Source organism: Lissotriton vulgaris, chromosome 3_2, assembly GCF_964263255.1.
Source record: "Lissotriton vulgaris chromosome 3_2, aLisVul1.2, whole genome shotgun sequence".
Lineage (NCBI taxonomy): Eukaryota > Metazoa > Chordata > Amphibia > Caudata > Salamandridae > Lissotriton > Lissotriton vulgaris.
In genome coordinates this window covers 232,395,358-232,417,547 of record NC_141690.1, presented here as the reverse complement: position 1 = coordinate 232,417,547, position 22,190 = coordinate 232,395,358, and the positions used below count along the sequence as shown (strand labels likewise).

At 41.8% G+C, this 22,190-nt stretch overlaps 1 protein-coding gene across 3 annotated transcripts in view; it reads left to right on the top strand.

The window, feature by feature from the left end:
• SMOX (spermine oxidase) overlaps positions 1-22,190 on the top strand; it is a 166,368-nt gene that overhangs the window by 122,131 nt on the left and 22,047 nt on the right. For all 3 annotated transcript variants that reach the window (XM_086964277.1, XM_086964276.1, XM_086964278.1), the window contains exon 6: positions 20,659-20,819. In XM_086964277.1, coding sequence (XP_086820403.1) covers positions 20,659-20,819 — 161 coding nt within the window. The remainder of the gene's footprint in view (positions 1-20,658; positions 20,820-22,190) is intronic.

The window sequence follows — 22,190 nt, the reverse complement described above, 5'->3', positions numbered from 1 at the left end:
TCTGTGGTTGGATAGACTATCTACCAGAAAGAGCGTTACTGAAGGGTCTGTAACTAGTTCTTCTGTGTCTAAGGCCTCTGATGATAAACCACATCTCCATTTCAGTATTTATTTCGTGTACATTGGTTTAAATCCAACGTTTTTACATACAACCCTTCAAGAGAACTCTAGAGGAAGAACTGCTTTCCAGATTGTCCCACGACTTGCAGGCATGCTCTTCTCTTCCCTCTTGAACTGGAGCGTGAATCACACGTAGGGTAAGATTGTAAATAGACATTCACGCATTGGCTTGGTCAGCCCAATGGGCCTCATTAAAATGTGCCTGTTATTTGGTGCAATCCTAGGAATACCCGCTACTATTCAGCAGGTCATTCCCCCTTCTGCCAGAAACCGGTCCCCGGAAGCCTGTTTCCTTCCCAGTACAAGAATTGGCTTGGTAGTTTGGTTTGCCCTGTTCCCATCATGCACTGGGACAGGAACAGACTAATTTGCATGTAGCCAGGCTCTGAGCTGGGATGGTGCAGTGAGCTAAAAAAACGGTGATGGATCAAGCCCTGATCTCTTGACTGGGTAGGAGTATTCTGCATCATTCAGAAACTCTGTCCATCACCACCCCCTTTTCCAAAATCCATTCCCCCTTCTGGGCCACATAATAAGCCTTTTGCTCCATTACTTCTGGCATCTGCCACCTGCTTTGAGCAGATGATGATTGGCAGTGGCAGTGTGCAGTGGTTTTAAAGGACCATGTGCATTAAGGCAGGCCTCGAAAAATCCACTCGCAATGGTGAGTGGGATTTTATCAGGTCAAGCTATTTTTATCATTTACACTGGGGAGTTAACTTAAGCTGGGAGGAACAGGTGTTCTGTACATCCAGAAAGTAAATGAGCAATAAAGACACCTTTCAATCTTGTTTTTGTCTTGACACATTTGCTGTTTGTTCAAGGACTGAGTTCAAATGTCAGTGTGTCTTTTTTCTAACTGTTGGTTATCTGTTCCTGGAAAATGGCGTTTATTTTTCTTTCTCTTATTATAGTTGGTGCTTTTTGTCAAGTGAGTTATCTGACAATAATTGTGAAACAAAAGGCTGTAAAATGTCAAGTTTTTTTCTAAGACAACATTTAAACAGCTTGTAAATGAATAGTACAAGTATTTTAAAATCTATCCGGAATTATGAAAGAACCTTTTTTTTGAAAATTCAGAAGTGACTCAAACAAAGATTTAAATGGGAGCAAAACAAATCAGAACACTTTACTTGGTGATGTGTAAATGATAAATATTTGAAGAAACTAGATTTCCAGACATTGGACGCTATATAGTTTTAAAACTGCATGTCGGTGGGAAAGTCTGTCACCATTTCAATGTAAAATCTGCTGATTCCAACTGACAGTTGGCTGCTACTTTATTCTTTAGGTATGTATTAAAAGTGACCGGTTTTAAGCACGATTTGAGAAACATTCCCTCCACCGCACTGATGACAATGCGGTTAATGAACTGAGGCAAGTCAGTGGTCATGTGTAGCCTATATGTGGCTGGATGTGTATTCTATATGACACAAAAGTTTAGTCTATTAAGTCAAACACGTGAGTTTTCTGCACAGAAGACCGGCTGAACTTGTGTATTCGAAGGTGCTCTCATATGTGATAAAGAAAAAAATGGTAAATAAAATACTTGCAAATGTTGAGGTTAGGGACACTAGCCTCTGGACTGGGCTCTCCAATAATAACGAAAACAGAGTTTTCTCTTTAGATTCTTCAAGATTTATTCCATTTCTAACATTTCAAATCTGTTCATTTAAACGTAGTATTTATTGCTCTTGTCAACATAATAGCAATCTTATGCTGTGTAGTACATCCTTATGTTAATCCATGTTTTCAAAATACCCAATGCATTTCGGGTCCAACAACAGCCATGACCCTTCGTCAGGGGTCTAAAGAAAGGGAATCAAACAGGACCAAATAAGTCACCCGACATAATGGTCAACAGTTTAAAAAATATCATGTCACATTTCTGTTAATCTCACTGCGTGAGGAGGAAGAGTGAAAACAACGGAAAACATCGTGATGAAATGAGAACCCAAATGTACCAGATCGAAAATACATAGCGCTGGATTTAAGAATGCATAAACGAGCAGAAAAGTGCTCCACCTTCATACTGTGGACAAATTCAAAGCGCTAGTCACTGCCACTCAATCAAAAACACCAGCGTTACAAAACGAGTCACAATGGTCCAAAAACTTACATGCTTACAGTCGCGTTCGCGCTTCCATGGATATCGGCAAGTTTACAACTACCCAACTACACTCGTTCTCATAGGGTAATACGTGTATCACGTGATCGCGGTTGCAACCAATAGCGTTGCGGAGCCGCGGTCACGTGAGAGGAGTATACTGGCTTCAAAATAAGGAAGCAATGCCACGTAGATATCGGAGCTTGACCACAACAATGCATCTGTAACCACGCGATTGACGCTGGGCATAAATAGTGACAAATGGTGTGATACACATGGGGGACTCAGATACACTGAAATAAAATGAAATAAACAAATATGAATGAAACATAACGGATAATCAACCTTACTGCATGCAAAAATCATCCCATTGCATATTGGCACATTTTAAGGGAAACAGGACCTGGGCACAAGTCAATGACAGTGATAAGTGAGTCATAAGGCCCACGCATACTCAATGCGATCGTTCAAACCCATAGGCTGGGAAGAGTTCAGTTTTTTGATCCATTGGAACTCTGCTTTTAGTCTTTGTTTCATGGGGTCCATGTCTGGGCGCTGATGGATGACCTCGATTACCATGAATTTTAGCTGTGATATTTGGTGATTCATTTCTTTCCAATGGCACGCTATGGCTGACTTGAGATTGCTGAGTCTAATGTTACTTTTGTGTTCCGTGATGCGGATTTTCACTTTACGTTCAGTTTGCCCGACGTATACCTTTCCACATGGGCACTTTATCAAATATATACAATTTGCAGTGTCGCAATCACCAGAATGCTCCAATTTGATGGGAAAGCCTTTGGTTGGATGCATCATAATGTTTCCACAGATGACGTTATTGCAATGAATGCAATTAAAACATTTGGACATTCCTTTCCAAACTTTTCTCTCTTTACTTGAAGTGTTCAAAACTTCTTTCAAATTTTTTGATCTTTGGTATGCGAAGGTCACATGATCATTATAAATGTCTTTCAAGTCTGGTTCATTTTTTACCAAGTGCCAATGTTTATTGATGATTCTTTTAATTTTATCTGAATCTGACGAGTATTTGAGTACACATACAGTTTTTTGGGTGGTTGATTTAATCTTGGGTCTCAATAAATCAATCCTCTTGATTTTATCGACTTTAGCTATGGCTTGTATAAGAATGTCATCCGGATACCCTCTTTGTTTGTACTTTACAGTTTGTTGCAGGATTGATTTTAGTAGCTTGTTCTTCATCCGATGTTATTCTTTTCAGTCGTGTGTATTGCGAAAAAGGCAAATGTTTTTTCAAAGGCTCCGGATGGAAACTTTGAAAGAGCAGACTTGCGTTTCTATCCGTGGGTTTCTGGAACACTTTAGTGCTGATCTCGTGATTGGCAATATTGATTTGGACATCAAGGAAAGATATTGAATCTTTGGATACAGTATGTGTGAATTTGATCCTTTCATTTTGACCATTGAGTGTCTTAATATTGTCTTCCAATTTTTCTCTGGAACCACACCAAATCAAAAAAATGTCATCAATGTATCTCTTAAACATGGTGAGACCTTCAATCCATGTTCGGTTGCCAAGTATATGATCTATTTCGAATTTCTGCATGAAAATATTCGCGTATGAGGGGGCCCCCCCCAAAGCCCATTGATGTTCCGTTGGATTGATTATAAAATTCTCCTTTCCATTCAAAATAGCTGTGATACAGTGCATACTGCATAAGTTCCAAAACAAAAATCCTCTGATGTTCTTCTAGATCACTATGCATTAAACTCCATTCAAGAGCCTCAATGCCCTCCTTATGTGGGATAGAAGTGTACAATGCCACGACGTCAATCGTGCATAACCAATATGTTTCATTGTGTAACAGTTTCACACTGTTTAGCATATTCAAGAAGGATGAGGTATCCTTAATGTATGTGTCACTTTTCTGAACAAGCGGTTGTAGGAATTTATCGACAAACTTGCCAATGGGTTCCGAGATGAATCCACAGGCCAAGACGATGGGTCTGAATGGTGGTCTGATAGGGTCCTTATGTATCTTGGGCAACATGTAAAGTTGCGATCTCCTTGGATATTTGAGATGAAAGAAAGCGTGTGTTTTCTGGCTTATCCATTTCATGTTCAAAGCGTGATCTACAATCTGATACAAGATTTTTTGATACTCTACTGTCGGATCTGCAGTGAGTGGTAAATAGATATCATGGTTTTGAACGTGATTGTTAACGCTGGATGTGTAGAATTCTGTGTCCATTACTATTAAGGCGCCACCTTTGTCAGCTTTTTGGAAGGTTAGGTCTTTATCTTTGCTGAGGTTTTGTAGAGTGTTCCGTTCTGTGATGCTTAAATTGGGTCTCTTGGGTTTGCTGTAAGCGATTTTTTGAATTTCAGACATGACAGATCTTTCAAACGCTTCTATGGTTTTGTGCGTAGTTGGAGCACAGAACGTGCTCGGTGGTTTGAATTCTTGATCCCAAGTCGGGATGAGGTTGGTATGGCTTATGTCCTTAAAGAAATACTTCAATTTCAAATTCCTGAAAAACTTAAATAGTGAAATTTCAGTCTCTCCAATGTTAGACCTGTACGTAGGTACAAACGTGGTTCCTTTGTTAAGTACTGTCAGCTGCATAGGAGTTAATGGTTTCTCCGAGATATTAATCACTAAGTTGTTTTCTGCACTTGGCTCCGTGTTCGCTTTGCGATTTCTTCTGCTGTTTCTTTTCCTTTTTGCCCTTCTTGTTGCGATATGATAGGCGGAGCGTTTGCTGCTGGACTTATATCTAAAAAAGTCGGTTGTTGAACGTTTAATTGACTGGTTGATGGTACCTCTGTTTGTTTGGTGGTTTTTGTTAACGGTGGTCTGTTCTGCGCAATATCTGAATCGGATACCACGCTTTCTTGTGAGGATGTGGTTGCTGATTGTTTTTGTTGAGGTCGGTTGCCATTTCCTTTTGTTGTATCCCCCATGTGTATCACACCATTTGTCACTATTTATGCCCAGCGTCAATCACGTGGTTACAGATGCATTGTTGTGGTCAAGCTCCGATATCTACATTGCATTGCTTCCTTATTTTGAAGCCAGTATACTCCTCTCACGTGACCGCGGCTCCGCAACGCTATTGGTTGCAACCGCGATCACGTGATACACGTATTACCCTATGAGAACGAGTGTAGTTGGGTAGTTGTAAACTTGCCGATATCCATGGAAGCGCGAACGCGACTGTAAGCATGTAAGTTTTTGGACCATTGTGACTCGTTTTGTAACGCTGATGTTTTTGATTGAGTGGCAGTGACTAGCGCTTTGAATTTGTCCACAGTATGAAGGTGGAGCACTTTTCTGCTCGTTTATGCATTCTTAAATCCAGCGCTATGTATTTTCGATCTGGTACATTTGGGTTCTCATTTCATCACGATGTTTTCCGTTGTTTTCACTCTTCCTCCTCACGCAGTGAGATTAACAGAAATGTGACATTATATTTTTTAAACTGTTGACCATTATGTCGGGTGACTTATTTGGTCCTGTTTGATTCCCTTTCTTTAGACCCCTGACGAAGGGTCATGGCTGTTGTTGGACCCGAAATGCATTGGGTATTTTGAAAACATGGATTAACATAAGGATGTACTACACAGCATAAGATTGCTATTATGTTGACAAGAGCAATAAATACTACGTTTAAATGAACAGATTTGAAATGTTAGAAATGGAATAAATCTTGAAGAATCTAAAGAGAAAACTCTGTTTTCGTTATTATTGGAGAGCCCAGTCCAGAGGCTAGTGTCCCTAACCTCAACATTTGCTTGATTTTCTAAGGCACGTTCAGGCTACGTGCGACGACGAGGGCACCCACCAGGAACTTTAAAGTTAATTTTGTTGAAAAAGTGCACAGAGTGCTCAGGATAACATTATTTGTTGTTACAGTATTACGCCTCACATATCCTTGAGCACCAATTTTGAAAAATGCAATTGGATGATATAGCACTCTCTACTACTAATAGAGCGGAAACGTTAGTATATACGACAGAAGCCGCGAAAGAAATATATGGGCTCATCCAGGAGACCAGACGCATCACCCCCCAAAAAACCACCACTGCGCAAATTCTCAGGCAATTTGAATACATAAGTAAAAAGGAAATAAATCAACGGTTGCATGCAACCACTCTAATACACTATCACAGAAACCAAAGGATCCCCAGGGGACTCAGGATAGCGCTCAAGCCAATGCTTTGCTCCAACAACAAAAAATTCTTGGAAAAGTGGTATCAAATTCTGAACAAGTGTTCCCTTGACCTGATACTGCTGATAGTCGAGGAACTGTCAAAGGTGTTGGTAGAAATAGAAGAAGAGATCAAAACTGTGAAAGAAGAATTGAATAAAATTCCTGATTTAGACAAACTATTGGAGGAGGTCAATTTGAAACTAGATAGATACGCGAAGGAGGTGAACGAAAGGAAAATCCGAAAGTATCGTCGTGATACGTTAGATTATAAATTGGAAGAGGTTTACTCTTGGGCCGAAATATACAACAAAAGGAAATGGCAACCGCAACCTCAACAAAAACAATCAGCAACCACATCCTCACAAGAAAGCGTGGTATCCGATTCAGATATTGCGCAGAACAGACCACCGTTAACAAAAACCACCAAACAAACAGAGGTACCATCAACCAGTCAATTAAACGTTCAACAACCGACTTTTTTAGATATAAGTCCAGCAGCAAACGCTCTGCCTATCATATCGCAACAAGAAGGGCAAAAAGGAAAAGAAACAGCAGAAGAAATCGCAAAGCGAACACGGAGCCAAGTGCAGAAAACAACTTAGTGATTAATATCTCGGAGAAACCATTAACTCCTATGCAGCTGACAGTACTTAACAAAGGAACCACGTTTGTACCTACGTACAGGTCTAACATTGGAGAGACTAAAATTTCACTATTTAAGTTTTTCAGGAATTTGAAATTGAAGTATTTCTTTAAGGACATAAGCTATACCAACCTCATCCCGACTTGGGATCAAGAATTCAAACCACCGAGCACGTTCTGTGCTCCAACTACGCACAAAACCATAGAAGCGTTTGAAAGATCTGTCATGTCTGAAATTCAAAAAATCGCTTTCAGCAAACCCAAGAGACCCAATTTAAGCATCACAGAATGGAACACTCTACAAAACCTCAGCAAAGAGAAAGACCTAACCTTCCAAAAAGCTGACAAAGGTGGCGCCTTAATAGTAATGGACACAGAATTCTACACATCCAGTGTTAACAATCACGTTCAAAACCATGATATCTATTTACCACTCACTGCAGATCCGACAGCAGAGTATCAAAAAATCTTGTATCAGATTGTAGATCACGCTTTGAACATGAAATGGATAAGCCAAAAAACACACGCTTTCTTTCATCTCAAATATCCAAGGAGACCGCAACTTTACATGTTGCCCAAGATACATAAGGACCCTATCAGACCACCATTCAGACCCATCGTCTCGGCCTGTGGATCCATCTCGGAACCCATTGGCAAGTTTGTCGATAAATTCCTACAACCGCTTGTTCAGAAAAGTGACACATACATTAAGGATACCTCATCCTTCTTGAATATGCTAAACAGTGTGAAACTGTTACACAATGAAACATATTGGTTATGCACGATTGACGTCGTGGCATTGTACACTTCTATCCCACATAAGGAGGGCATTGAGGCTCTTGAATGGAGTTTAATGCATAGTGATCTAGAAGAACATCAGAGGATTTTTGTTTTGGAACTTATGCAGTATGCACTGTATCACAGCTATTTTGAATGGAAAGGAGAATTTTATAATCAATCCAACGGAACATCAATGGGCTTTGGGGGGGCCCCCTCATACGCAAATATTTTCATGCAGAAATTCGAAATAGATCATATACTTGGCAACCGAACATGGATTGAAGGTCTCACCATGTTTAAGAGATACATTGATGACATTTTTTTGATTTGGTGTGGTTCCAGAGAAAAATTGGAAGACAATATTAAGACACTCAATGGTCAAAATGAAAGGATCAAATTCACACATACTGTATCCAAAGATTCAATATCTTTCCTTGATGTCCAAATCAATATTGCCAATCACGAGATCAGCACTAAAGTGTTCCAGAAACCCACGGATAGAAACGCAAGTCTGCTCTTTCAAAGTTTCCATCCGGAGCCTTTGAAAAAACATTTGCCTTTTTCGCAATACACACGACTGAAAAGAATAACATCGGATGAAGAACAAGCTACTAAATCAATCCTACAACAAACTGTAAAGTACAAACAAAGAGGGTATCCGGATGACATTATTATACAAGCCATAGCTAAAGTCGATAAAATCAAGAGGATTGATTTATTGAGACCCAAGATTAAATCAACCACCCAAAAAACTGTATGTGTACTCAAATACTCGTCAGATTCAGATAAAATTAAAAGAATCATCAATAAACATTGGCACTTGGTAAAAAATGAACCAGACTTGAAAGACATTTATAATGATCATGTGACCTTCGCATACCAAAGATCAAAAAATTTGAAAGAAGTTTTGAACACTTCAAGTAAAGAGAGAAAAGTTTGGAAAGGAATGTCCAAATGTTTTAATTGCATTCATTGCAATAACGTCATCTGTGGAAACATTATGATGCATCCAACCAAAGGCTTTCCCATCAAATTGGAGCATTCTGGTAATTGCGACACTGCAAATTGTATATATTTGATAAAGTGCCCATGTGGAAAGGTATACGTCGGGCAAACTGAACGTAAAGTGAAAATCCGCATCACGGAACACAAAAGTAACATTAGACTCAGCAATCTCAAGTCAGCCATAGCGTGCCATTGGAAAGAAATGAATCACCAAATATCACAGCTAAAATTCATGGTAATCGAGGTCATCCATCAGCGCCCAGACATGGACCCCATGAAACAAAGACTAAAAGCAGAGTTCCAATGGATCAAAAAACTGAACTCTTCCCAGCCTATGGGTTTGAACGATCGCATTGAGTATGCGTGGGCCTTATGACTCACTTATCACTGTCATTGACTTGTGCCCAGGTCCTGTTTCCCTTAAAATGTGCCAATATGCAATGGGATGATTTTTGCATGCAGTAAGGTTGATTATCCGTTATGTTTCATTCATATTTGTTTATTTCATTTTATTTCAGTGTATCTGAGTCCCCCATGTGTATCACACCATTTGTCACTATTTATGCCCAGCGTCAATCGCGTGGTTACAGATGCATTGTTGTGGTCAAGCTCCGATATCTACGTGGCATTGCTTCCTTATTTTGAAGCCAGTATACTCCTCTCACGTGACCGCGGCTCCGCAACGCTATTGGTTGCAACCGCGATCACGTGATACACGTATTACCCTATGAGAACGAGTGTAGTTGGGTAGTTGTAAACTTGCCGATATCCATGGAAGCGCGAACGCGACTGTAAGCATGTAAGTTTTTGGACCATTGTGACTCGTTTTGTAACGCTGATGTTTTTGATTGAGTGGCAGTGACTAGCGCTTTGAATTTGTCCACAGTATGAAGGTGGAGCACTTTTCTGCTCGTTTATGCATTCTTAAATCCAGCGCTATGTATTTTCGATCTGGTACATTTGGGTTCTCATTTCATCACAATGTTTTCCGTTGTTTTCACTCTTCCTCCTCACGCAGTGAGATTAACAGAAATGTGACATGATATTTTTTAAACTGTTGACCATTATGTCGGGTGACTTATTTGGTCCTGTTTGATTCCCTTTCTTTAGACCCCTGACGAAGGGTCATGGCTGTTGTTGGACCCGAAATGCATTGGGTATTTTGAAAACATGGATTAACATAAGGATGTACTACACAGCATAAGATTGCTATTATGTTGACAAGAGCAATAAATACTACGTTTAAATGAACAGATTTGAAATGTTAGAAATGGAATAAATCTTGAAGAATCTAAAGAGAAAACTCTGTTTTCGTTATTATTGGAGAGCCCAGTCCAGAGGCTAGTGTCCCTAACCTCAACATTTGCTTGATTTTCTAAGGCACGTTCAGGCTACGTGCGACGACGAGGGCACCCACCAGGAACTTTAAAGTTAATTTTGTTGAAAAAGTGCACAGAGTGCTCAGGATAACATTATTTGTTGTTAAAATAAAATACTTGCCCAGGATCACATATTTGAAACCAGTTTATGGGTCAAGAGCATTATAATTAAAGTATATCATTTAAGTCACTGGACCTGCAGGTCTAGTAAAATTTGTAGGATTTTTCAAGACCCATCGCACCAGAGCAGGGTGCACCAGAGCAGGGCAATTTCGAGGGCAGCGTTGAAAGTTTTTTTTTTTTTCGAGGGCTGGTTTTGTACTTCTGCCCAATCCCCCTGCCATTTTCCAGACTCCCGAGTCACCAGTTTTAGTATTTTTATACCCAGCAATCCTGGTTCTTTAACCCCTTCCCTGCGGGGGTTTTTCACCTCCTGTGCGGGGGTAGGGGGCCACCCGCGGCGCCGCCGTGCTGGTGACGAGCTTAGCTCGTCATGAGGCACAGTGGAGCTGCACTCATGACGACCGGAGCTCATCGCAACCACACTCGTTTTTCGAACGTTCAGCACAGCGGGGAAATTATCCCCGCGTGCAAACGTTCCAACGGCTGTGTCGAGCTCAGCTCGTCATGAGTGCAGCTCAACTGTGCCTCATGACGAGCTGAGCTCGTCATTAGCACACAATGGGTTAAGTGCCTGGAGTTGTCCCCATAGCAGTGCCACTCTGGGAAACTCTTCAGGAGACCCAGTATATTCCTCTGCAGGATTCTTGCTGCTCAGCCCATGCTCCTGTATACTTGCACTGATGTGAAATTACTAACCAACGGCCTGCACAGGTATCTGGCCTGCTACGTGGCTCAACCAGTAGCTCTCCAGCTTGTGCATACAATTACTGGACTCCCTTGTACATGCGCACACAAATACAACAATAAAAATGGTTAAGCAAAAGCTTGGCCAGAAAGTCTGCATGTCAAAGTTCCATTATTCCTTACTGTCAAATTTTAACGCACTATATTTTTATTCCCATAATGCCCAGTGACCGTTTATCTCTTTTCGTGCGTTAGTGATCTCTTTTTCTGTGACAGTACCTTATGATGAAAGGTCCACTCAGTCATTGTCCTGCTCCCAAACGCTTTTGTGTCTCTGCTCTTTCTGTTGTAGCACTTAGTTGCTTCACTCAACATATAAGGTATTGCTCCACAGGAAAAGATATAAACTCCATTCACCACCATCTTGTCAGCTGCAACTCTCATTCCTATGACTCCTATACTATGACTCCAAAAAGTGGAATCTTCGCTTCAAACCATTCCACACTAAGCACTGGAATCTCCTCGGCTTCTTCTCTGACTGTTAGTCAGTCATTTATGTCTGCTCTAATGACCAGGCCGCTGCGTGAACTCTTGACTGTTTGACACCATTGCCTTCATCCTCTCATGTTCTAGCTTATGGAAAGGTTTTGGTACGTCATCTGATTCTTATAGCTTTGCATCCTGGCTCCATGATGATCACGAGATCTTTGCGTACCCACCCAAACCAAGCTTCATTTCACCTGCCCCATGTTTGTGAGTTGCCCTTGTCATTGTTTAATGTATGTATGGTGGGAGATGTGGCTACAGCATTTTTCTTCATGCATCATCTACTGCCGGGTGGGTCTATGTATTGGATGGAGTCGAGCCTCTGCGTTGGTGTTTAGTCTTTCCCAGGTTGAGGCATGGAGAATCAGCTGGTGCTTCAGCCTACCTGAAACTGAACTTGTGCTGATTGTATCTAGAATCATTGTGTCTGGGATTGAGAATTTGGGAGGAAATTGGCAAAAGAAATTTAAACGAGGTGTGGACTTGGACAAAGAAACTGAAAGAAGAGCACAAATAGAGCGGAATCTGTGAATCACCTTACAAAAAAATACTGTCTTTGAGATTGGGGTTTCAAGGAGACATCGCCGCCAACTCTATAGTGGCTGATAATTCTTAGCCAGTGAAAGCAGTTGCCCCATGGGTACAGTTCATACTGACCTGTCTTGGTAATGCAAAGAACAAACACATCCAGGTTTGCAGTCTTTTATTTTCTCATGGCACCATCAGGTAACCGTTTGTATCCATTTTGTGTACTTTCAACGGTTAGAGACCACATTGTGGTTCAAACATTCAGTGTTCAATACGCAAGCATACGAAAAGAAAAGGCGCAAAATACTACAGCATGGACAATAACCACTGTACTTACTTTACTGGACCGTCATAAGATTCTTGGTTTTCTACCTATTCTACTTAACTTGACCAGCTTGAGCAGTTGTCACCAGAGATGATCGAGGAATATTCGTAGTAGTGTTGAAAAGATTTTGCACTTAACTTGAAGGGGAGTGCTTTGTGGGAGTTACTTGAGGCTCTTTGTGTTTATCTTCGTATACTGAACTAGTTTAAAAAGTGAAATCGCGGCTAGACTCAGATTGAGGGTCTGATTTACGGAGGTCCTCTGTACTCGTGGCGGAGGCCCTGCTGTCGTGGGGGAGACTCCACACTCTGGGTGTAATCTCCGCGATGAAAATTCTCATTGCTGAGATTCCACCCGAGTGTGGAGACTCGATCACTCAATCTACCCCTGCCCCCAACGAGTGTGGGGGCTCTGCCACAAGTGCGGAGGCCCTTAGTCTTTTGTAGAGAATCTAGCTGTGCGTTTTAGAATTCGACAGCGGCGGTTTCTCTGCTATGGCGGGGGAGCGTAGCCCCGCTGCTCTGTGAGCAGTTAAAAATGGAAAAATAAAATGAATACCGCAATATTTTATTTTTCCATGTTGCCTGAGTTCTAGGTGCGGGGCTGAGCTGTGCAGAGCAAAGGGGGTTAGGGGGCTGGATTGGTTGGTACTGTCGAAGTGTGCATGACTGTTTGGCCGGCCCGGGACAGCAGGCTAAACAGTCATGCGCACTTTGCATGTCCTCTACCCGACTGTTTTGCACAGCCTGGGTGGAGAACCTGCACAAGCCTTCGGTCCTCGCCTGAGCACCAAAACTACAGCCATCAGACCAATCACGACCCTGCTTTCATGATTGGCTAGGAGATAGGCGGCTGCCGGCCTGCAGGTAAGTAAAAAAAAATGTTCTCCCCCTTTCCCCCCTCCCCGCCACTCGCATTAAGCAGCAGCCGCCACTAGAATTCATGGAAACTATTCTAAACTGTTTATAGTAGATCTAAGTAATGCAGAAGTAACTCCCTTTGTGTCACTCTTTAAGGCCATGAGGATCAGGGTCAGTCAGAAGCTGGACTCTGTGTCACGGCAGCCCGGGTAGACAAAGAATTGATTAGTGGAGCCGGTAGCAGGTTTACAACCTGGTACTCCACGAGCTTATCAATTTGTGTTAAATACAATGTACCAGGTCATTTTAGACCTGCAGCCTTTCTCCGTGATGCTTTATCTTACTATTTCTCGGAAATGGAGTTTAAAGTTAATAATTTGTTTTCTGCCAGGTGTCTGGGTCAGAACATTTGCTGTCTGGCTGTCTGCTCAGTACAGCTGCTTATTTTTGAGTTTTCACGATCTTCCATTCATCAGCCTCCTCATTAAAATTCAAGTGTCACGGATGACCTGGGTGTTGACTGCTGGCTTAGGTCCTAGATTAATTATATTTTTTAACATTTGTAGAAATGGTGATCTGGTCTTTTTAGAAATCTATTTCACACTAATATTAGAAATCTACAATATGTCTTGAATAATGCATTATTGTAAAATTGCTCTCTACAGAGATGATGAAGGGACATGGGCACCCATTATTTGTTATTTTTAATACTATTATCCTCTTATGTTTTCAGTTCTCTTTTGACTTATTTACTTTGCCAGCCAATCTCCACAGCATGCATGTTATGTTATGTTATGTTAGTGCTATTTGTATTGCGCACGGCTGCTCCAGCGAAGGAGAGCTGGCATCTACCACCACAGCAGACCTCTGGACTAAAGAGTGAGAGCGGGATTGATTTAATTGATATAGCAATGCAGCTTAGTCGGGATAGTAAAGAAGTGAACCTGATCGACAGGAGGGAGGGTTAGGAGTATTGGACATCAACGTGTGTAAGTAAAAACTGTGAGGTGTGACAGAAAAGGCAACAAGCCTGAGATGTTGCAGGTTAATGTATTAAGGTAACATCCAAGTTCTAAATCCGTGAGAAATGTGATACCTCATCCATTGTTTAGTAGTTTCTGTTTAGTGTTGTTTGTAGGTAGTACCTGCCTCTTAGGTTTTAAATACCTGAATGAATAATTGTCAGCATTTTCTTTGGTTAATACCACCTGATGCCCTATGCTTATAGCTGTTTAGTGATTCCCTTTTAGGGCATTACATAAAATCCATATATGTGTGAAACCCCTCCTTGTTTTGGAAGAATTTTCATTAGTAAATGCTGGGTCGCCATGAAAGTATATACATACCTGGTGAAGTAAATGGCAGACTTGTGGTTACCAATATAATAGCCTTATCGATGATAGATGGCCCACCTGTCTCTATAATCATTGTAAAGGGCGTCACATGTTCCTCCTGTAGCGAACTCCCTTTGGTACTCTAGGTTTCTGAATTTGGTGATAGTTGGTTAGCATGCACTGTCGTAAGACTGCTCCACCAGAGTTCCCTTGGTTGTGATTTTTCATAAAGTTTTATTGTTCGTGTAGACATTTAATAAAAAACATCACACTTTAAGAATCATCAAATATCAGGATAAAACCAACGTTAAAACGGCGATTGGGAACATTATAGAGTGATGTGTTTTCATAGTATTTATAAATAGGTAGGTAAGTGAATTATAAATCTAATACATTTCAGAGAAGTACATAAAGTTGTGTTTCACATCCTTTGGTGACTAACAACAAGCTACCTTAATAATAAATTCGCCTTATCTTTTAGATCCTAGTTTAGCTCTGTATAAGAATTCTCTATTGGTGGACTGATGAGCCTTGTTAAGGGTATGGTCCATATAACAGGCAAGTGCCTCTAGTGTGACTGATACCTTACTTAATAAAGGTGGTACCACCCATCCTCTCCATAGATCGGAGTAGAAGGAACAAAACCAAAAAAATGAATTTAACTCTTTTGTTATATACAACTCCTCATTTCCGTGTTGTACCAAGAGCACATCATCCCTCAAAGCTGATATTTTGCTGCTAGGGCTAGTACTATACCTCAACATTACATACAGGCATAAGTGTAAGATCATGATGCACCCCACAGCACCTCCGTATAAATTGCCACAGTGACTGCCTTAGCGTCCTATACTTGAAAGAGGCGAGAGGAGGGCAGACGTTTGGTGTGGGTTTCAGTTCTTTTATCCAACAGTGGTCACAGGTGCTCTCTGCAATAATAATTATGATATGAAATATGGAGTCCAAAAAGTACTGATTGATTGCCTGTTGGCGAGGGATCGGACAACAACAAAATTTGATCAACCGTGTCGGTCTATTTTCCGGTCAATTAATCCCCTAAAAAGTCTCTAAACTGGACTTTATTCTTAATAAGTTTGTCTACCTTTAATCTTTATCTGGGATTTGTAGACAACTTGATAGTTGTTGTTGAACCACTGTCGTACCCTAAAGAAAATTACTGTAGATGAGATCAGTCAATAGATTCAGATCGCAACCGTGGTCTGCATTTTCTTTGGTACTAATACCACCTTCTTGAAAATCTGAATGACTGTAGCACATTTCCGTCTAGACAAAATCTTTCCGTGGCCAAACTACTACTGAAGGATAGAATTTGCAACTATTACCCATAGTTGAAGTTCAGAAAAATACATTTGGAAGGCACACAGTCTGTTCCCGGGGCCTTGTTGGCTTTCTGCTAGACTATGGCTTCATTAACGTCACTCAGAGGTGTCTCTTGTGCACTACTTTCTTCATGGGTTTAATCAAATCTTCTCTAAGGACTGTTGAAATTGGCCACTCTCAACTCCAGTGGCACCTTACATAGTATGTTTCAAGAATGCCTGTTGGTGAACATTATTATTTTTTTTACAGAGTTTTATATAGCGCAAACTTGACCCAGTATCTGGTATCAAAGCGCTTTATATAGCACCAGTTGCATTACATGAGGACACATTCATTTTTGTTAGGCTCGGGGAGATTAAGTGATTTGCCCAGAATCACAGGATGTTCAGCGTCATTGCCGAGACTCAAACGCGGTTCCCCAGATTCGAGGTCGCCCGCCCTAGCCGTTAGGCCAGTTTTGAATCACAAAACCTCAGGTTGAGGCAAAACTTGTTGAGATCAAAGGAGCGTCAATTATAAACTTAAGACAATCTCATTATTATTTTTTACAAAAGGGTTCCACGTTATTCAATTTGGGTAAGTGCCATGTCACAACATGACATGGATTGTGTTTTCGAGATGTGCGAGTAACGCAAAATAGCTCAAGGTACCACCTACCACCCATGTTGTCATCTTCGTTCAAAGGTCCTGCAGGCTAACCCTTCTTTATATGAGGTGGGATTTATAATTAGCCTACAATGCATTCCATGGGAATCTTGTAGGCAAAAGTTAAGATTTGCTTTGTTGTTACCCATATTGAATAGGAAAGCATTGGCAGCACCTATTATGTGAGTACATGCAAGATGACTCTTCAGCAAAATGACACTATTTTAGATAGTACATCAATTAATTTCCGGTTGCTCTTACACTGACATTTGATTGTAAGGTATTTTAGGATTTCTTGAGGCTACCTTGTAAATGTACAGGAATTTATATAGCGCAAATCACCGACCGGTTTCTAAGCGCTTGCTTAGGGAACCCGTCCTGGTATTCCCCTCTGAGATAACCCCGGCAGGGTATCCGCAAGGTGAAAGCCAGGCATCCCGCCGCGAGGGGCCGTAGTGGAGATTAAGCAAGCTATTACCCAGAGTGGCAGAGTGTGAACCCATGAATCGAGTAGGCACCGGAGCGAGAATTGTCGAGTCCATGGACATTTTTAGGACTCAAGACCCCGCCGAGCCGGGAATTGAACCCTGGTCCCGGGCTGACCTCTGCTTCCCGGTCTGCCTCCTCTAACCAGTGAGCCACACTTCTCCACTTAATAATAGACACCTTTAAATCAATATTTACCAATGTTATCCCTCTGCCCTCCTTTTGGGTGAACTGCATTGATGGTGAGGTGGACGTTAACATTGCACATGTTTCTTCCATTTACCTGATGTCCAGCAATGAAGAAATATCGAAACTCCTTAACCTCTTTTTTTGTACCTGCCTTGCAATAATCCATTTTGAGGGACCGATTGAAGCTACATCATGAGGTGCCTTTTCAAGGAAAGGGTTGAGGCTCAGATGCTATGCTTGGGATTTAGGTACTGCTGACACATTCTGCTTTCGTGACTAGTGAACATTAAGGGACGGGTTTACATGTTGGCTCCACCAATGCAAATGGCTGTTATTTGCGCACTGTGTACTGCTGCTGAGGGCTATAACTATTCTTAAGAGTTGGAGGTTGTTAGACATGGCAGCATTGGCATGGTTTTCCCCTAACATTTTGCCTTCAGGCCTCCTATTTCTACTTACCTTGGGACTCTGCACACTTTACCACTGCTAACCCATGCTAAAGAGCGTGTGCTCTCTGCTTTTAACAGGTTAATATTGCCTTCTATCCAAACGGCATATTTAGTTTACTAAATTCCCTAGTAACGTGCACTACATAAGCCCAGGGAGTGTAAATGAAATGCTACTGATGGGCCTGCAGCACTGATTGTTCTACTCACTTAGTAGGCCTTCAAAGATGTCTCAAGTCTGCCATTGCAGCCTGTGTGTGTAGTTTTAAACTGCCATTTTGACTTGGCAAAATAAACCTTTTTGCAGGCCCAAATATTCCTTTTTAATACTTCTAAGGCATAGGACAGCCCCAAGGGCTGGGTGCAGTGTATTTAAACATTTGGGTATGTATTGTTGAGTCTTACATGTCCTGGTAGTGAAAAACTCTTAACTTCCTTTTTCACTACTGTAAGGCCTACCCCTCTCATAGGATAACATTGGAATTGGAATTACCAATTCAGATTTGCGAAGTGTAATTTTCAAATGGTAAAAGGGAATTGGTTTATGTAGAATCCTAATTTAAAATCCTAGCTTGTGGTGAAGTCTGATTTTTTTTTTAATATCAATTCTGAATAGCCCTTCTAGAAAGTTAGCATTGTCTTGCCTCTGTCATTTGGTGCCTGCAACTTGCCTCTGGTCACATGACCGGGTGTGGGTGACAGTTGGGCTTTGTGTATTCTTCTTAGACAGCCACACTCAATGGGAGCACTCGCTAGCGGGGTGGGAGGAAGGTGCTGAGGAAGGTGCTGAGCACAGGCCCACTTAAACTTGAATAGGCTGTGTCCTTGCATACCCCCCAGTAGTTAGTCTGGAAGCCAGGGCCAGGAAGACAGGGAAACAGTGCACTTAGGAAAGGCATACCGCTAGAAGCTTCTCCACACTTCAGAGGCACAACCTGGTATTAATACTGGACCTCATGCACCAATTCTTCAGCAGGATTTTGGATCTGTGGATTCTCTGCCAGGAAGAACTGCTATGCTGCTACAAGGACTGCCACTCGACTGAACTGCTGTTCTAAAGGACCTGCTGTCCTGCTGTGCTGACTGACCTGCCATCGGGCCTCTTGCCAGGGGAAGAACTGGACCTTTATGTTGAACCCAGGACCCAAGAGTGACTCAAAGGGCTAGGCTCGCCAACCAGCTCCTGGACCCAGATGCAGCTAGTTCCTGACCCGCAAGTGGTGCCTTCAGTTCCTAGACCATTGCTGTGGCTCAGTCTCTGAAATCAAGTTTTTGGCCTCTTTGCGACTGCGAACGGGCTTGTTTGCGCCCAGACCACGCTGAATGTACTTGAAATGAGTGCAAGCCACCACCAGCCTGTCTCTATGCACTGCAGCATCGATGGCTCGCGGAGGACTACCAAGGCAAAGCACCAGTCTGCCCGTGCGTAACACCCAGCGTGCTCTTCGCCCCACACCGACAACCAACCGTAAAAGTCTCCTTGCTTCCCACGACCACCTCCAATGGGAACGGACTTTTGGCACAAAACTTGATAAGGTAAAACTTCAGTGGGACTAATCTGGGACTGTATCCAACCTGTGCTCTATCTTGGTCAGGCTGAACCTTTGACTTTAACCCGGTCAGCGTGACCAGATAGCCGTGGGTGGCTCTTCCTGCTTTTGAGTTCTTTTTTGCAGTTTATTCTTTAAGAATTCATAACTCCAATACTCCTGGTTAGAGTTTTGTCATTTTGGTCTGGTTTTATTTATTAATTCAGATCTATTTTTCTAATCTGTTGTGCGATCTTTCTTTGTGGTGTTTTTATAGTTTTACTGTTTGAAATGTTGCACAAATACTTTACACATAGCCTCTAAGTTAGGCCAGACTGCTCTGTGCCAAGATACCAGGGGGTTGAGTACAGGTTAATTTGAGATTTGCTTGTGTCATGACCTGACACAAGCATGTCAGGTCATGGCATGCTTGTGTCAGGTGGTGTGGTGGTTGCTGCTTGACCAAGGCTTACACTCCAGTTCAACTAGTGACCTAATTTCTCAGAGGTTCAAGCCACGGATGGTGGCCTTTAACAAGGGAGAGGGCATTTAACAACTTGTATAGCTTGTATTGCTATTTGAATTGTAGATAGTTCTAAATTAAAAAGGTCGAAACAGAAATACAAACACTGGATTTTTGGAGCAGAAGGCCTGTAGCAGCCGCCATTGTCGCAGAGCCACTCCACTGTCTTCGGTGGGACTCCCAACATTCTGGTCTTTTAAGAACCTAAACATATGATGCACTTTCATACACCATGACCCAATTCTGTAATTTATTGAATCGCTATTTAGTGATCCTCCAGCTGCGCTAAAACCCAGAACTTCCTCAATCCAGGCCCTTGCAATCATATTTCTAGACTCTCCGGTCCATAAGAGTTCTGTAAAGAATGAGCGTTCATGTGGACAATTATTTTCCGTCTTAGCCTTACAAATGAGGTTCTTATCCCATACCTAAAGCTATGATGGCCTATTATAGGCAGGTGCCTGCGAAGCAAATTCCAGATATCAAAAATATATTTAAAACTCAGTTTTTTCATAGGTATGAGCGAATATCATCTTTTCTATGTTCTTTGACCGCGTCCATTGCAATGAAAATCCTGTGCTTCAATGCTATTCACTTTATTTCTGTAACTCTCAAATTCTACATAAATAATACAAATCTGTGCAGTGTGTTTGTGGTATTATACCAGGATTGTGTGTATAAACACACCATACAACGTTATACACAGCATCTTCCGATTGAGTTGCTTCCGCTATATTAAAATGTGCTTTGATAAGCGCTCTGCTGCTTCCTGGTGCTAGGCCTGTGCTGCGTCTAGTAACTTTTAGAAAGTTTGCTCTAGAACGTGAATAGTTTAGTTTGCTCCAGCAGACTTATCTTTTCTGTTTTTCAAACAGGAAATCAAAACATTCCAAAGCCTCGGAGGATCCTGCGGTCTTCATGGGGCAGTAACCCCTATTTTCGTGGGTCTTATTCGTACACTCAAGTTGGGTCAAGTGGGGCGGATGTGGAGACGCTCATGAAGCCACTGCCTTATACCGAAAGCTCCAAAACCGCTGTAAGTACTACTTGATTCAGAATTCTAGTGCTGCTTAGGCCTTCGTTATGAGTGTCCTCTAAATACAGATTTGATGTGGATAAAGCAGTCTCCATGCGAATCGCGGTTACGATTCCTGTGGTGCTGCGGCATATGGAAATACTAGGTTGATTTCTGGAGACTGATCATCCAGGTCAGACCTTTAAGAATCTATCCCAAGAGAAAGGTTTAGACCCACTGATTTACATATGGAGATTAGTTCAATGGCACAAATTTCCCCACTTAAATCCCCATTCCACAGAGATATATCGGGAGATCATTTGTTGTCTTCTGATCACACCAACCAAAATGACCATCCTCCAAATACTGCAGGATTTATTGTAGAGACCCAAGTAATATTTACTCCTCTAACCAGTCCTACTTCTTTAAATACTAGTGACTTATTACGGCAAGAAACATGTTGACCCACCTATACACAAAACATTGAGCTGACCAGGATCATTACAGCCATCACTATTTTTAACTAGGCAGGAGTACCCACGCAATAAAACAGTAAGGGCACCCCTTAGTCTATTTTTAATCACACTATCACTTACACCAATCTACACGAGCAGCCCCACACCTCACAAAAGATCTCCGACAAACAGCCCCTTTGTGGGTGCCCGTCAGACATTGCATCGCAGGCCTGACAAGGAGCATACCTGATGATGAAGCATGACGCCCTTTTGGGAGGGCTGGCATTGAGGGTTCTTGCTCCTGAGCAGTCAGACTTCCAATTAGCTGATTCCTTAGCTTACCACTGACCTGTCACCCCTGTATTGCTCTAAAAGGAACTACATACCCCCATGACGTGGTAGTTAATATATTGCCTAAAATTATCATCTACGATTTACAGCGCTTACACTATGGTTCATGCCGTATGGAGTTCTATAAAATTCTAACCCTTATATGGTCATTAATATTCTCTTCTTTTGATCCTTGAATTTAGAAGCCAGGCCTCTTGAAATATCACACCTTGGAGTTGGTTTAGCAGAGCAGCATAAAACTTCCAAGGACTTTCCAGTGTACCCCCAGTACATTAGTTCCCTGGGATTATCTCTCACTTCACAGGTCTAATCCCTCCTCCGAATTGGTATCCATTTGCCCTGGATATATGCTTTCAGGTCCATAATCCAGATGTGGACAAAGCAGTTACGGAGTAGGGTTTCATGTGCACCATCTAAGCCTACATTCTGTTTTCCACTTTTTTTTTTCTTTTTCTTTTTAGTAAAGGTGAATAAGGCACTAATACATTTAAGCCATTCATTCCTCTTCAACATGAGATAAAATCTGATGCATAGATATGAGATTATGAATATTTTTTTTAAGTCTGCCGGAGTACTTCCTTGGCTG